Source organism: Lissotriton helveticus, chromosome 1_1 (assembly GCF_964261635.1).
Source record: "Lissotriton helveticus chromosome 1_1, aLisHel1.1, whole genome shotgun sequence".
NCBI classification, from domain to species: domain Eukaryota; kingdom Metazoa; phylum Chordata; class Amphibia; order Caudata; family Salamandridae; genus Lissotriton; species Lissotriton helveticus.
This window is the reverse complement of record NC_136057.1, coordinates 918955364-918969218: the sequence shown is the minus strand read 5'-3', so window position 1 is coordinate 918969218 and position 13855 is coordinate 918955364. Positions and strand designations below refer to the sequence as shown.

The following is a 13855-nucleotide window of genomic DNA, read 5'->3' as shown; positions in this document are numbered from 1 at the left end:
CCCCTCCCCCCAAGCGCCTTGAGACCCTCACCTCCCGGGTGAGTAGTGCGCTATACAAATGGGCAATTGACTTGCACACTCAGTCACTTGCCCATGGAGCCACTCACGCAGCCACTCATTCACCCATACAGCCACTCACAAACACACACACTCACCCACCCATATTGCCTCTGACACAGGCGCTTAACTACCCATCCAGTCACACTGCTACACTCACCAATACAGCCACTCACACAGCCAGTCACTCACCCATACATGTACTCACACACCCACTTATTCACCCATACAACGACTCACAAACCCACTCACACAATCATACAGCCAATCAGGTACCCATTCACACACGGATACAGGCAGTCACACAGCCATTTAGAAGACATATCTTAGAAATTGTATCAATCCTTAATAGTATTAAAAAAGGTAATTTAACTTATACAGTAGCTTACTATATATATTTAAATCCCAGAAACGTTTACGAAACACTTTTACACACTCGATGATATCATTAGTGTCAGGGATGTCACTCGCATGTCATGATTGATGTAAAGTGTGAGAGCAGTGTATTGCTGGGGCTTAAGTTATAGTTAGTTTAGGTAACTAAAACTGCTGAATATCTATGGTTTTGTACAAAAAAAATCTGAGCCGAACTGTAACGTCCCTGTAACCATTGTTTTTTTCAGTGAATTCTAGGTTCACAAGCCCTGGCTCAAGGTCCGTAAAAACCCACAGCACAATTTTTTAAAATAGTTTTTGAAGCAAATGGGAGGTTTCGTTTCGGACTCCCCAACATGTTCCACTGGGTCAGATGATGCTCTCGTGAGCATTCTCGCTCTGCTCAATTTTTTTCAGGAGTGATCCCGCCATCCTGTAATGGCAATTGCAACAGCAAAAAAAATCCCCCAGCCAATGGGGCGGGGATTACATTTAGGTCCATGGCTAGTCTGAAAAAGAATTTTTTAGGGTTCTCTGCTGACTAATGGTTAAGCGTTTGCTAACTTTTATCATGTCCAAGCCCACCCCAAACATTTTATTATGCAAATCTCTCAAAAACTATTGAATGGGTTTACAACAAAACAAGCAAAAGCACTACTTTGAGTCAAGCTGAAGTGCTGCAGGGACATGTGCAGGGGATGAAGAGTAGCAGCCCGACCCTTGCAGCACCACAGGGAGAGAAGATGATGCTCCCCCAAGTTGGCACAACCCTGACCCCCTATCCTTATAACCCAGCAGACTAACCCCCACTGGTTATTTTTCTGACACTTCATCTGTTCTGATCAGGTGGAAGATTTCAGCATTTTTTTTCCACGGAATCAGAGAAAAATCCCATGGAAAAGAACCTGGTATATCGGGGTCTGTGCATTTTTCTCCATTCTGAGGGGAAAACTCTTAATCCTTGGATTTTGGTGAGCCGATACATTCCAGAATGCGGAATTTCAGCCCTCTAGTAGGTACCCTCACTTCAAAATCTGCTAAACTCATAATAATACTTCAAAAGAGCAAAGTGTTCGTATTTTTCAGAGAAAGAAAAGTGCAAAGCAAATTTTAAGTGGGTAATTGGTAGCCAGCACCCCTGGACAGGCAGCCCTTTGTGGTGACCTTTAAGGTTCTACCCTCTTACCCATACTTTTTAACATGTACATACGTCTGCTGATTTCTCTCATCCCATCTTTCAGATGTATGGTTACCTCATATGTGAATGACACCCAGCTTATTAAACGTCTGAACTAGAAGCTCCCCACTCAGTGGCTAGTTTAACACCCTTTCTCTCCACTGGCCAGCACTGGATGTCTTCCAACTGTCTACAGGTTAATCCCACTAAGGCTAAAATTCCATTCATTGACAAAAACGCGGGAAGGTGGCAAGATTTGCTTTGGTGCTCCTCCTTAGACACTGTCCATTTGCCTGGGGCCAAGGTTAAATCCCTGGGTATTTATATAGACATCAATAAAACACCAGATCAAAGCAATTAAAGTCAGAAGAAATACACTTCCTTTCCTTCCAAATCATTTGCATATGTCCAGAAAAGCTATGCCTGCTTCCGCTGCAGGATCGATTATTGTAATTTACTGTTCCTTTGTCTCCTTAGTTCCTTCTTGAATCAGCTGCAAAGAATTCAAAACTTTGCTGTTCGAACAGCTTGTAGACTACAGAATTTCAATCATGTCACTTATGCACAAAGTTGGACTTCAGTGGCTTCACGTGAAGCAAAGAATAGTGTTCAATCAATCAATCAATTCGCACTTGTAGAGCGCAGCTTGTCACCCGAGAGGGTATTCAGGTCCTTGCTGCCGGTCTCAGTCAATGAGCAAGGTCTTGAGCCCTTTCCTGAAGTGGGTCAGCGAGGGTGCGGCGGTGGAGGGGGAGGGCATTCCAGCCTTTGGTGGGGAGATGGGAAAAGGAGCGTCCTCTGGAGCGACAGTGCAATATGCAAGGTATCTGTGCGAGAGCAAGGTCTGCAGAGCAGAGGTTCCTGGGAGGTCGGTGGAAATGCAGGCAGGGGTTCATGTAGGCAGTCCTTGGTCATGGAGGTCTTTGTAGGCATGGGGCAGGAGCTTGAACTGGCATCTCTTCTGGATCGGGAGCCAGTGGAGGCCTTTGGGGGATGTGGGTCCTCTTGAGCAGGTTGAGAATGAGTCTGGCAGCTGCATTCTTGATCAGGAATCTCTGCATGAGTTCAGTGGTGGTGCCTGCATAGAGTGCGTTGCCGTAGTCCATTCAGCTGGTGATGAGGCCCTGCGTCACCGTCTTCTTGGTGCATATTGGGAGCCACTTGAAAACGTTATGAAACACATGGATTGTGTGGAAGTAGGCTGAGGAGATGGTGTTGACCATGGAGAGTTTGCTGTTGAGGACGATGCAGAGGTTGTGTGCGAGGCATGGGGTGGGTATGAGTTCCGACAGCCACCAGGAGCCATTCCAGAGGGCCTTGTGTCTGCTGAAGATCAGAACTTCTGGTCTTGTCCATGTTGAGCTTCAGGCAATTGTCCCTCATCCAAGCTGATACGCTTCTTGATACAGTTGTGGAAGTTGATCTTAGTCAGGGTGGGGTCCTCTGAGAGTAAGAAGACGAGCTGTGTTACGTCGGGATAGGAGATGTTGTTAATGTAATGTGATCTTACAATGTCTGCGAGTGGAGATATGTAGACGTTGAAGAGGGTTGGGATGAGGGAAGAGCCTTGGGGGATGCTCCAGATAGAGTGCTTGGCTTGCGAGATGAAGGGAGGGAGGCGGACTCTCTGGGTGCGCCCTGCGAGAAAAGATGCCATCCATCTTAGCTCACAGTCTGTGATTCCAATCTGGTGTAGTGGGTCGATCGGTGTTCAGCCAAAGACCGTGCCGAAGGCTGCAGAGAGGTCGAGCAGGATCAGTGCAGCTGATTCTCCTCTGCCGAGTAGGGTGCAGATGCCATCTGTGGCAGCAATCAGAGGTGTCTCAGTGCGTATTTGGCTCTGAAGCTTGATTAGAACTGGTCCAGTAATTTGTTTCTCTCCAGGTGTTTGGTAAGTTGGAGGTTGATGGCCTTCTCATTACTTTGGTGGAGAACGGGAGCTGTGAGACTGGATGGTCATTCTGAAGATTGCTGAGGTCTGCAGAGATTTTCTTGAGGAGGGGGCTTATCTCCCTTGTTTCCAAGCGTTGGGAAAGTTGGCTGTGGTTAACAAGGTGTTGAGGATGGTGGTGAGCTGCTGACTGATTTTGTCTCTTCCAAGGTTGAAAAAACAGTGTAGGTAGGGGTTGGTGGGTGCTCCCAAGTGCATGGAGTTTATAAGTGTGGTAGTGTTCATTGTGCTGAGTTTTTCCCCATACAGTGAGCTGGTGTTCAGCAGTGGTGGTTGATGGGGTGCCGAGGACGTTGAGAGGTTTGGTTTCGAAGTTTCTGTAGATGGTTGCTCTTGCTGAGGAAGTGGTCAGAGAGGGCATCGCAGAGTTCCTGTAAGGTGGGGATTGAGTTTTCAAGGCCCTATGCTTTATGGAGATGGTCTTCTACAGCATTGAGAAATCAATCACCCCTTGTCTCCCTTTTAGGCTCCATAACTTGCAGAGAAATCTACATTCCAATTCTCAATTACTTTATTCTATTCCTCAAGCCAAGGAAGCAAGGGTGGACGGACGCGCCCGCTCCATTTTCAAACCTCAGCTGAGGAATGCTCTTTCTTTAAGGACCAAAGCTATTGTCTCTCAACTATTCTTTAAGATGGAGCTGAAAAACTTCTTGTTGTGTGCCTGGGTGTCATGTTAGCTCTGCTCCTAGCGCCAAGATGAACCAAATGGGCCCATTCCATTCCATTTTTAGTCATGTTCTATATTGAAAATACATATTTCGTTTTTGTGTTCTTTATGCATTTTGTGGAAGACTGATTAAGATTATTGATAAATAGCAAAAATAGAGATGCCCAGTAGTCCAGTGCAATAGGAGTCCGATCAGTGATAGGCAGAAAAGAAGGTGGTGGGAACAGATTTTTATACCTTCTCCGCTTGTATCACTACTTTGTGAGCATACCAGCCGCACCATACAGCCATAAACGCAATTATGACTAAGCACTTCTTCAACCACTAGATTTACCCTGTAGCGGAGGAAATGTTGCCCAAGATCACACCATGCAACAGAATTGAGTACCAGTGTGCAAATGTCCGTTCAACAAGTGCCAAGCCAAACCTATTATTTTTACTTTTTTGACCAACATCGCTTTGCTAGCTATGTATTATTTTTGCTTGCTATATTGCTATATTTAATAAATGATGTTGCAGGTGTTGCTTGGCACATTTATCTTTCACGCTGTAAATTCCACGTGATTATATAATTCTTCACTATGCCTAAATACCCTAAAAAAAGTAACCTTTAGTGTCAATGCCCCAAAAGGCAATTTTTGTGGAAAACCTACAGCTATACGGTGTTGTTGGACATCGCCTTAGCCAACCATGTTACTTCGCCACCCTTGTTGCCAACCCTTGCTGTACACCACCAAGCAGCAAGCAGTGCCGCAGTTCCACTTCATCACCTTTTTTCTGCTCAACCTTCCACCTATCTCACATGAGATTCAACTTCCAACCACCATGGCACAGTCATCAGCAGGGTATAGCTGCCAATAGGCCGTAGGTGCAGTTGCACCAGAGACATGCAGTGTTTGGTTCCCTCTGATCCCAAATATGGCTGTCTTTTACTATGTGTGACTGAGATAGGGGGTCCATCTTTTTTGTTTGGAATTTGTGTTCAGTTCACGTAGGTACAATCGTCACTTTCCACAAACAAAAAACTCACTTGGACCTCATAGGTAACAAACTTGACCACATCTGTACAAGCTCTCCCATCGACCTTTTACCTGTGCAGGAAAAAGCTCATGTCAGCCAAAACACATTAACTTACATGTCTTCCTCCATCAGCTCCTATCCATGCTCACTTTTCGGTTCCTGGAGGGAAGAGAAAATAAGTAAAACATTTTTAGAAAACTCTCGGGGGGATTCCTAGCGAAGCAAGGGTTTCCTTTCGGAATCTCATCGCTGTCGTTCTGCGGTCCACGTTGGAGAAAGTGGATCATCTTGTGGCTGGCCAGAGTCTAGGTCTCCTTACCTACTTCTGAGTGGTTTCTGGGAAATAGCCTGCACGCGTCAGTGGATAGGGGGCCCATTATTAGTCCTGCTCGCATGAGGGCCCATGGCACGGGTCATAAGAACAGAGGTGCTCTCCATGCCTGTTGTTCCCAAGCAACTTACAGTTGAACTTCCAATTTTACGCCTGCATTTTTGTCAGTGTGCGCCGTTTTACAATCACCGTCGGGCTGCGCATCCTTGCAGTGCTGTAAAAAATGTAATAACCAGTGCCCGACTCATAAAACCCCTCATGAAATTTGCATGAAAAGCTGCCTGGGCTGGCTTCCATTTTATATCGCGTGATGCACGCTGTGCAACGTGGTCGGTCACCGCCACAGTCGGCAATTAGCCCAGCTAATGTACTTTTTGAGTTAACCCCTGATGCCTCCTGTGAACCGTGTGCCTGGCCTGTCTTACTGCCTTTGAGAAGGGAGAGTAATGTTTACCAGAGAACTCTGCTCTTTTTTTTCTTTTCTTTTTTTTTAAATTTCCAACTATCTTTTATTGTTTTTCAAAACAAATAACATAAAACATATACAACATCAGCGCATAGTCGTACAAGGTTGCAGCCACATTCGCTGTGTTATCGGTGGTACAGTTCCAGAGATTATAAGCATGGCTGCCCCCCTATCCACTTGTCGACTTTAAAAGGAAAGGAAAGGGAAGTAATTAAGGTAGGGTGGAAGCAGGGAAGGCATACAGAAGTTTCCATTATTCACGTCAGAGTCTTGAGTCCTATGGGGATGTGGTGTAGACCCACTTGTTGGCTTTGTTGGAGTATATTCAGGATTATGTTTCCCGGTCCTCTGACTACAGAACTTTGGTTGTCGCGAGACATTTCTACCCCTTGACCTGCGTGTTAGGTCTTTTTTTCCTTAGTCTTGATTACTGTTCATTTCAGATAGTGTTTTTTTGCAAAATTTCTCTTTTCCGAATGATTTTTCGAGCCGCCTGGGGAGGCGGGGGGCGGCAGGGACCACCATCTACCCGTGGGCCTGATGAAACCGCTGCGTCCATCCATCCATCATAAACCAATCATCACACAAAATACTAGCCCTGAAGTCTTTCACTGACGTTTACTGTGCCCCGGCCTCATTTACAGTCCTACCAGAACGTTACAACTGTGGCGTGGGAGGGGGGCGTCCGGCTGGGGACAGAAGGCGGGAGAAAGCTGATCACAGAGAAGAAATGCATCACTCCAAAGAGGGAGATTAAAAGGCTGTGACCTGATTTTTGTTTCTAATTCAGCAGAATAAGGCCATTAAAGTTCTCAATTTCCCAACTTTATTGAAAAAAGTTGGATAAATCGCCCTAGAAATTAGGGCGCAAGAACGCATTACTTTTCCTAAGCGCCTAGAGACGTTCAGACATGAGTGTTACACTCCTGTCTGAACGTCAGACCACAGAGCCCCCCACCCCCAAATCCCTCCCCCCGCTCATCGGATCCCTACGGTGGCCCCAATCAGCCCCAGGCCAATGAATATCCATAAGATATGGGAACGCGATAGACCCGTCACTTTGCATTACGCCTCTGCTTGTAGAATAAGCCTGTGCGACATCAGTGTTCCATAATGCTGCTGAGTGGGCCTTTTTAGTTGATGAAAATTAGCTTGCGTTCACAGGAATATGTTTTCACAATATAGCTGTCTATGTTCCTGGGCAACGTAAAGATCAGTTCATTAGCAAGAAATACGCAGGCAATAATTAATTTAGGAAAGAAGACTTAGAGCTGACTGTTCACCGCCTAAACCGTTTAAATGTGGGATAGGCCTTGTGCAGGGATGGACTGTTCCCATGAGGCATGGGGTCAAGACTGATTTGCATATAGCTGGGTCTGAACTGAGGTGGCGTAGTGAGCTAAAGAATGATGATGGATTTAACACAGGTCTGTGACTGGGGGTGAGTGTCTGAAAAGTTTCAGCGCTCCGTACATCATCTCCTTGGGTTTGCTTTGTGCGCAGACGTGGGTCCCTTGCTCACTATGCCACTGGATTCAAGTTAGCTTGGCTCATGAGAGGTGTTACCCTGAAACTGGTCACAGGATGCTTGTTTTCGGTTCAGGGACTATTCCCATGAGGCACAGGGTCAAGACTGATTTGCATATAGCTGGGTCTGAACTGAGGTGGCGTAGTGGGCTAAAGAACGATGATGGATTCAACCCAGATCTGTGATCGGAGGTGAGTGTCTGAAAAGTTTCAGCACTCCGTACATCATCTCCTTATGTTTGCTTTGTGCGCAGATGTGGGTCCCTTGCTCACTTTGCCACTAGATTCAAGCTAGCCTGGGTGATGAGGGGTGATACCCCAAAACCGGTCCCAGGATGCTTGTGTCCGGTTCAGGGAAGACCTAGCTTGGCAATTCGGGCTGGACTGTTCCCATGAGGCACTGGGTCAAGGCTGATTTGTATATAGCGGGGTCTGAACTGAGGGGGCGAAGTGAGCTAAAGTACGATGATAGATTCAACCCAGATCTGTGAACGGGGGTGAGTGTCTGAAAAGTTTCAGCACCCCGTCCATCAATGTGTTTGCTTCGTGCAGATGTAGTCCTTGGTGTAAAGGCATGTAGTGTCATTCCCAGCCACCACCAACAGTCCATAAATGTTAGGGCTCATAATACAAATTGGGGACCCAGGTAATGCGTTGGTCTTCATTTTTGGAACAAAGTGGGCTACGGTGATAGCAATGTTTTTTAAAATGTTTCTGTAGATAAACTACATTAAAATATCAAGATTCAGGCATTTTCTGGTCTTGTTTTGCCGTTCACGCGCACTGTTCTGTAATGAGGACAACAGATTGAGCGAGGGGCAGATTGAATAAATTGATGGCCTGACATGAGGAGTTGGCACAGGAAGACGTATCTGGAGCACAGTGAGCTATAGAGGTTGTGACGGTGCAGAACATGACAGAAAGAACGGAGGCAGAATTGATGTGCTTCTTCTCGGTGTGTCGTGTGCCAGCGGCATTCTTCAAGTCCTCTTATGTGCTTTGGCTGGAGACCGCGTCTTGTCAACAGATGACCTGGGGGAATTAAGTGCAATCCAAGAAAAGAGTGCAGGGCTGGTGGCAGCAGAGAACGAGGGACCATTTGGCCTGGAAGTGTACTCCTCGATTCCCTGTTCTTCTCTTTTCACCCACTGTGTAATGTCCACTGCGAGAAACCAATGTGGCTGTGGTGCAGTTGGAGCAGGGCTGGAGTTTAATTTAGGGAAAGATCCCTGAGAAGGAAGAGATTAGAGGGAAGAAGATAGCTGATGCTCTTTACCCGGCTGTCGAAGCAGAAAGATGTGCTTTCGGACTCTTTTTCACTCTATTTTTTCCCAGTTGTGCAGATCCTGTTATGTTATGTTATGTTAAGGATTTATTGAGCGCATTGCTATCCTTGCAAAAGGGCGTGCCAGCGCTAATTGCAGGGAGGAAGGAAGGATGCAGGATGGGATACCAGAGGTATCTGATAGTCCAGTGCAGCGGGTTAGTGGATGACTATAAGCACCGACACTAGAAGCTGGTCCTTTATGAATGGTATGGTCTAGACTCATCCCTCATTTCCATTTCTTCTCCTCTTGGCAGCTTCCTTTTGTGCTGCAGCTGGGAGCAGAAATGGAGATATTAGCTTAGATCAAGATTTCACTTTGAGCTTTTCACTGAGACCTCGGACAAAAAGAGGCGGGTCCAGGCTCCCCCAATTTCTGATAGGTTGCTCAACTACTCCCATGACATTGTTCATTGTAAGTAGCTTTGTAGCATGACTTTTAAATAGAACACCAGGAAAGGACTGTACTGCCAGGATATCCTATTGGATATCCTATCAAACAACCGAAAAAACTCTCCAGTTGAGATTCTTGGTTCTAAATCTCATCTCTGCCACCGTCTTTCTTCTGCAAGTCCCCCTGAGGCTCCCACTGATCCTCTTCTGAATCCTTTCAGTTGTTCTCTCTTCCCTCTGTCCTACTTCACCCTTTCTGTCGGAAGCACCTTTCCCGATCTCTTCTCATACGTTTCCTTTTTTCTTGTGTTGAAAAAGCTTTCTCTCCCCCTCCTTTTTGACTTCATTTTCTCTGCATCTCCATCCTGTCTTTTTTTTCTAAACTCTCAGAATAGAAGGCCTCCAATCAAGCTTCTTTTTACTTAGTTTCTGATTCTCTTCCGTCACCTCTTAAGTCTATCCATTCAGCAGGAACTGCCATCCTCTCAGTTACTGACTGCTTTACCTTGGGACATTTCTCAGTCATCTCTCCTTATTCTTCTTAACGTGCTGGATGATTTATGCAGTTGACAGTTCTGTCCTTTGTTTGTCTTTCGATGATTTAAGAATGTGAATACTCTGCTTTTATTTGACACACTTTTACTTATGCGTATTCAGTCATTTTAGATGTCACTCTTAGAATGTATTCCTCTTCTCTGTTATTTTTTCAAAGCCCCTTCATTGCCGCCTTCTCATTACCATCTACCAATATGTTTGGTTCCACTAAGTTTCTCATTTAACCTCTCATTTTATTTCTACACAGATGAAGTGCAATAATGTGTATCCTTGTCTATTTCAACCTCTGAACAGCGTGATTCAATTAACTCAAATTTAATTATACTAATCCCCTGCTAATCCTTTTTGGGTTCCGGAGTAGCGTGCTTCTACGCCTTGTTAGGGGTAGTAAGCACTTTATAAATACAATTACAATTGTGTCTCCTCCTACCACGTGTCCATCCAGTCTTGGATAACCCTACTCTCTCTTTTCTTAAATCATAAAATGATGGAGGTTCTTCTCTTTGTTGCTTCTTCTTATGCCTCTCCTCCAGTTTCCTGTACTCTATTTCACCTCACTCTCAATCTTTGTTCATCTGATCTTGGTCTTTTTCGACTACGTTATATTATGTTCTACTCACACCTCCACTGTTGGCCACACCAATCACTATCAACTTTTGTACATATGTAAGATCTGTTTATTTATACTTTTCAAGCTAAATGCTTGTTTCTCATCTTACTTTCTTCCTCTCTCAGTTATTGTTCCACGCTTTTGGTCAACCCTGCCAATATACTCTTCACTCGCTTCAGCTGATCTATAAATCTATGTGCTTCTTTCAAACTTCCTTCTGTAATTCTCATTTATTTGTGTCATTCCTATCTACTTGCTTCATTTTCTGCTCAAGGAAAACGTTGCTCTCCTTGTATTGTCCATCAATCCGAACTCTCTACTTTTCGTCTCTTCGTAATATTCATTTTATACCTTTGAATCTGAATCTTCGGTCATCAACCAATTTCCTGGTTTCATTTATTCACATTACTCCAGTTCCATCTTTGTTTTGTTCTTTTACTATTGTCACTCTCAAACTTTAGCATTCTCTCCCTTCCTCTGACCACATAACTCTTTTTGTCTTCCTTTCCCTCAGTCTTGAATTAAAATCTTAGGCTCATCTTCACGAGGCATTCTTGATATCTTGTTGGCTAGACACAATCACTAATTTTACTTTTATTCTGTAGCATTAGTTTGTTTTATATAATCAAAACATGGACATCTGACCCCAAACACATTGTAATGACATACATGTAACAGGTGTAGGAGATTTGATAAGGGGGAGAGACAAACATTGTGGGCCCCTCGTTCGACCTAGTCTAACACTGGCTCTGTATGACATGCTATGTGATTTGTGTAAATGACAAACCCTGATACTATACAACCCTATGCGGCTTCAAGGAAAGTGAAACAACTGTAAGCACAGACTTAGTCTCAATACCAGGAATATGAAAACTGTAAAGACTTCACGAAGTATCATTAGGCTGCTTTACCACCGAAATAGTAGTTAGACAAGGACCGAACATCATTAGCACTGTTAATACCAAAATACTGGTTAGACATGGGCCTAACATTTACTCCTAACTGCCATTGCCCACAATAATTTTTTCTCTTTTATAGTAAACTTTTCATAACGGGTGTGGCGTTTGGAGGTTTGTTATTTGTTTCCAGCTGAAGAGCAATATAATGCATGCTCCGTTATCTATTTTTTGGCAATTAATTGTTAATGTCCTAGGTGCTCCAAGGTCAACATTGACATTTCCCAGCATGCCTTTCAAGTGTCCATCTTTTTCCACCCAGAGGGTTTAGCGGGAAGGAAGGCAAATCATGCAGGATTTGCATTGTATTTTCTGTTGCATAAGAAGAAGGTTGGCCTAGTTGAAGCATCCAGTGGCATGGCCACGCTTCCGAAGGGAAAGGCGGTGGTGCTCCAGGGATCCTTTTGCTTAAACTCAGTTTGTGTCTTGCGGAATTACAGGGTTGCTAAGGCTCATCTGGTGTGCATAAAGCCTGCGATTTCTCCTCTAACCCTTTGCTGCCAGTAAATCCCTCATAACAGGTGAGTAAACAAGCCCTGGCAAATCCAACAGGTCTACGCTTAATGTCCTAACGCATGTAGCATTAACACATTAGACTGAGACAAACAGGAAGGCGTTAACAGGAGTGGCCCCAGAGGGCTATAGGTGTATGTAGTCCCTCATGCAGTTCAATGCAAGCACTGGAGTATAGGTGAAGAGGTACACCAAAATAGCTAATAGCATTAGGTGGGAGATGGATATTCCACTTGACTGAGGGCAGTGTGATTGAGAAAGGATCGAGCCAATGGCAGAAAAAGGCCTGTGGAAGATAGCCAATGGATGAAAGGGGCAGACCCAGAGCGCTTTATATGTATATTTTTAATAATAGATCTATTTGGCTGCTGCACCGTCAGACATCATACTTAAAACGCTGAGATTGCATCTGTCAGGCGAAGAGGGTCTTTCCGAATTTCATTTTCTTGAACTTGAAATGTATAAATGAAAGCGCCTAGTGGCGGAAAACTGGGTAAACACAAATGCCCGAGTGGAACTAATCATTTCTAGTGCCGGGACTAGACACTTATCTTCATAATCTGTTTCATCTGCCACGGGAGAGCTCGGAATGCAATCTGTCTGGAGGGGATCTTTGTGTGTTGCACTGTAATTCTTGTTTCAACCAATGTGTTGGTTCTAGTAGCGCGCGCGCGCGCCGGAAGTCGTTCATCTGTCTTACAAATGTCCCTTTCTGATTCCCTTTCTAGGAGGAGCCCACGAGGACAGGAATAAATCGCGGCCTGTTGTAATAACTTGCGTGAGACCCGGAGGTCCTGCTGACAGGTACGATGCATCTTCCTTTACAGATGCGAATATTCGGGATGAGAGATGGGCGCAGCAAGCCGGGTAGGACGGATGCTGCGAGGCCGCTCCTCTGGAAGCTCTGCCTTCCATCCTGATCACCACAGCCAGCAGGGAAGCATGCTCTGGGCACTCGGTTTACCAGTACACGTAACTAGCTGCCAGGAGTACAGCGCACATTCATCACATTGCTGTAAAACAGTTTCCCATATGTCTGTGCGCATTTTTATACTTGTGGCACCCGTGTTAAGGAAGGTCATACAGTAAAAGGTATGAATCGAATTTAGAGTGCGACTGTTGCGTCATAATATAGTGATGTGTACAAAATAGTGCTAAGTCACAGCACCTATTGGAAAGCAAGTGTACATATTGCTAGTGGAATTCATGTGCACTTGACAGTGTTGAGAGATATCACGTAGTGGAACTTGTGTACATGGAGGTGCTGTGTCACAACATGCAGTGGATTCACTGCATGCATGTGTACATGACAGTGCTGGGACATCACGTAGTGGAACTTGTGCACATAATAGTGATGTGTCTCAACATGTAGTGGAATCAGTGCATGTGTATATAATAGTGCTCACTCACAAAACATACTTTGTATGTAAGTGTACATTGTAGTGCTGAGTCTCATCAGATAATGAAATATATATGCACATAATAGTGGTGAGACACATCAAGTAGTGAAAATTATGTGTGCACAAGATGCAATGGAACAGCCCGTTGTGATTTATATTAGTGCCGAGCCACAAAACAATATATTAAATGTATGTGTAGATTGTAGTGCTGAGTAACATCAACTAGTGGAATGTACGTGTACATTGTATTGCTGAGACACATAAAATAGTGGAATGCACGCGTACATAATGGTGCTGAAGCACTTCATATAGTGGAACATATAGGAACATAACATTGCTTAGTTACGTATTGGAATATTTGTGTACCTAAAAGTGCTGAGTCCCCACACTTAGATGAATGCTCGTGCATATGGTAGAGCTGAGTCACATAATGGAATGGATGTGTACTTAACAATGCTGAGTCTCCTTATGCATCCCCGGGAAGTGGCAATCAAGTCCAGATTAAGACTTATACAATATAAAATCCTACA

General features: G+C 44.7%; 1 protein-coding gene across 8 annotated transcripts in view; it reads left to right on the top strand.

Moving 5' to 3' along the window:
* GRIP1 (glutamate receptor interacting protein 1) overlaps positions 1-13855 on the top strand; it is an 819646-nt gene that overhangs the window by 562566 nt on the left and 243225 nt on the right. For all 8 annotated transcript variants that reach the window (XM_078676427.1, XM_078676419.1, XM_078676408.1 and 5 more), the window contains exon 6: positions 12654-12729. In XM_078676427.1, coding sequence (XP_078532553.1) covers positions 12654-12729 — 76 coding nt within the window. The remainder of the gene's footprint in view (positions 1-12653; positions 12730-13855) is intronic.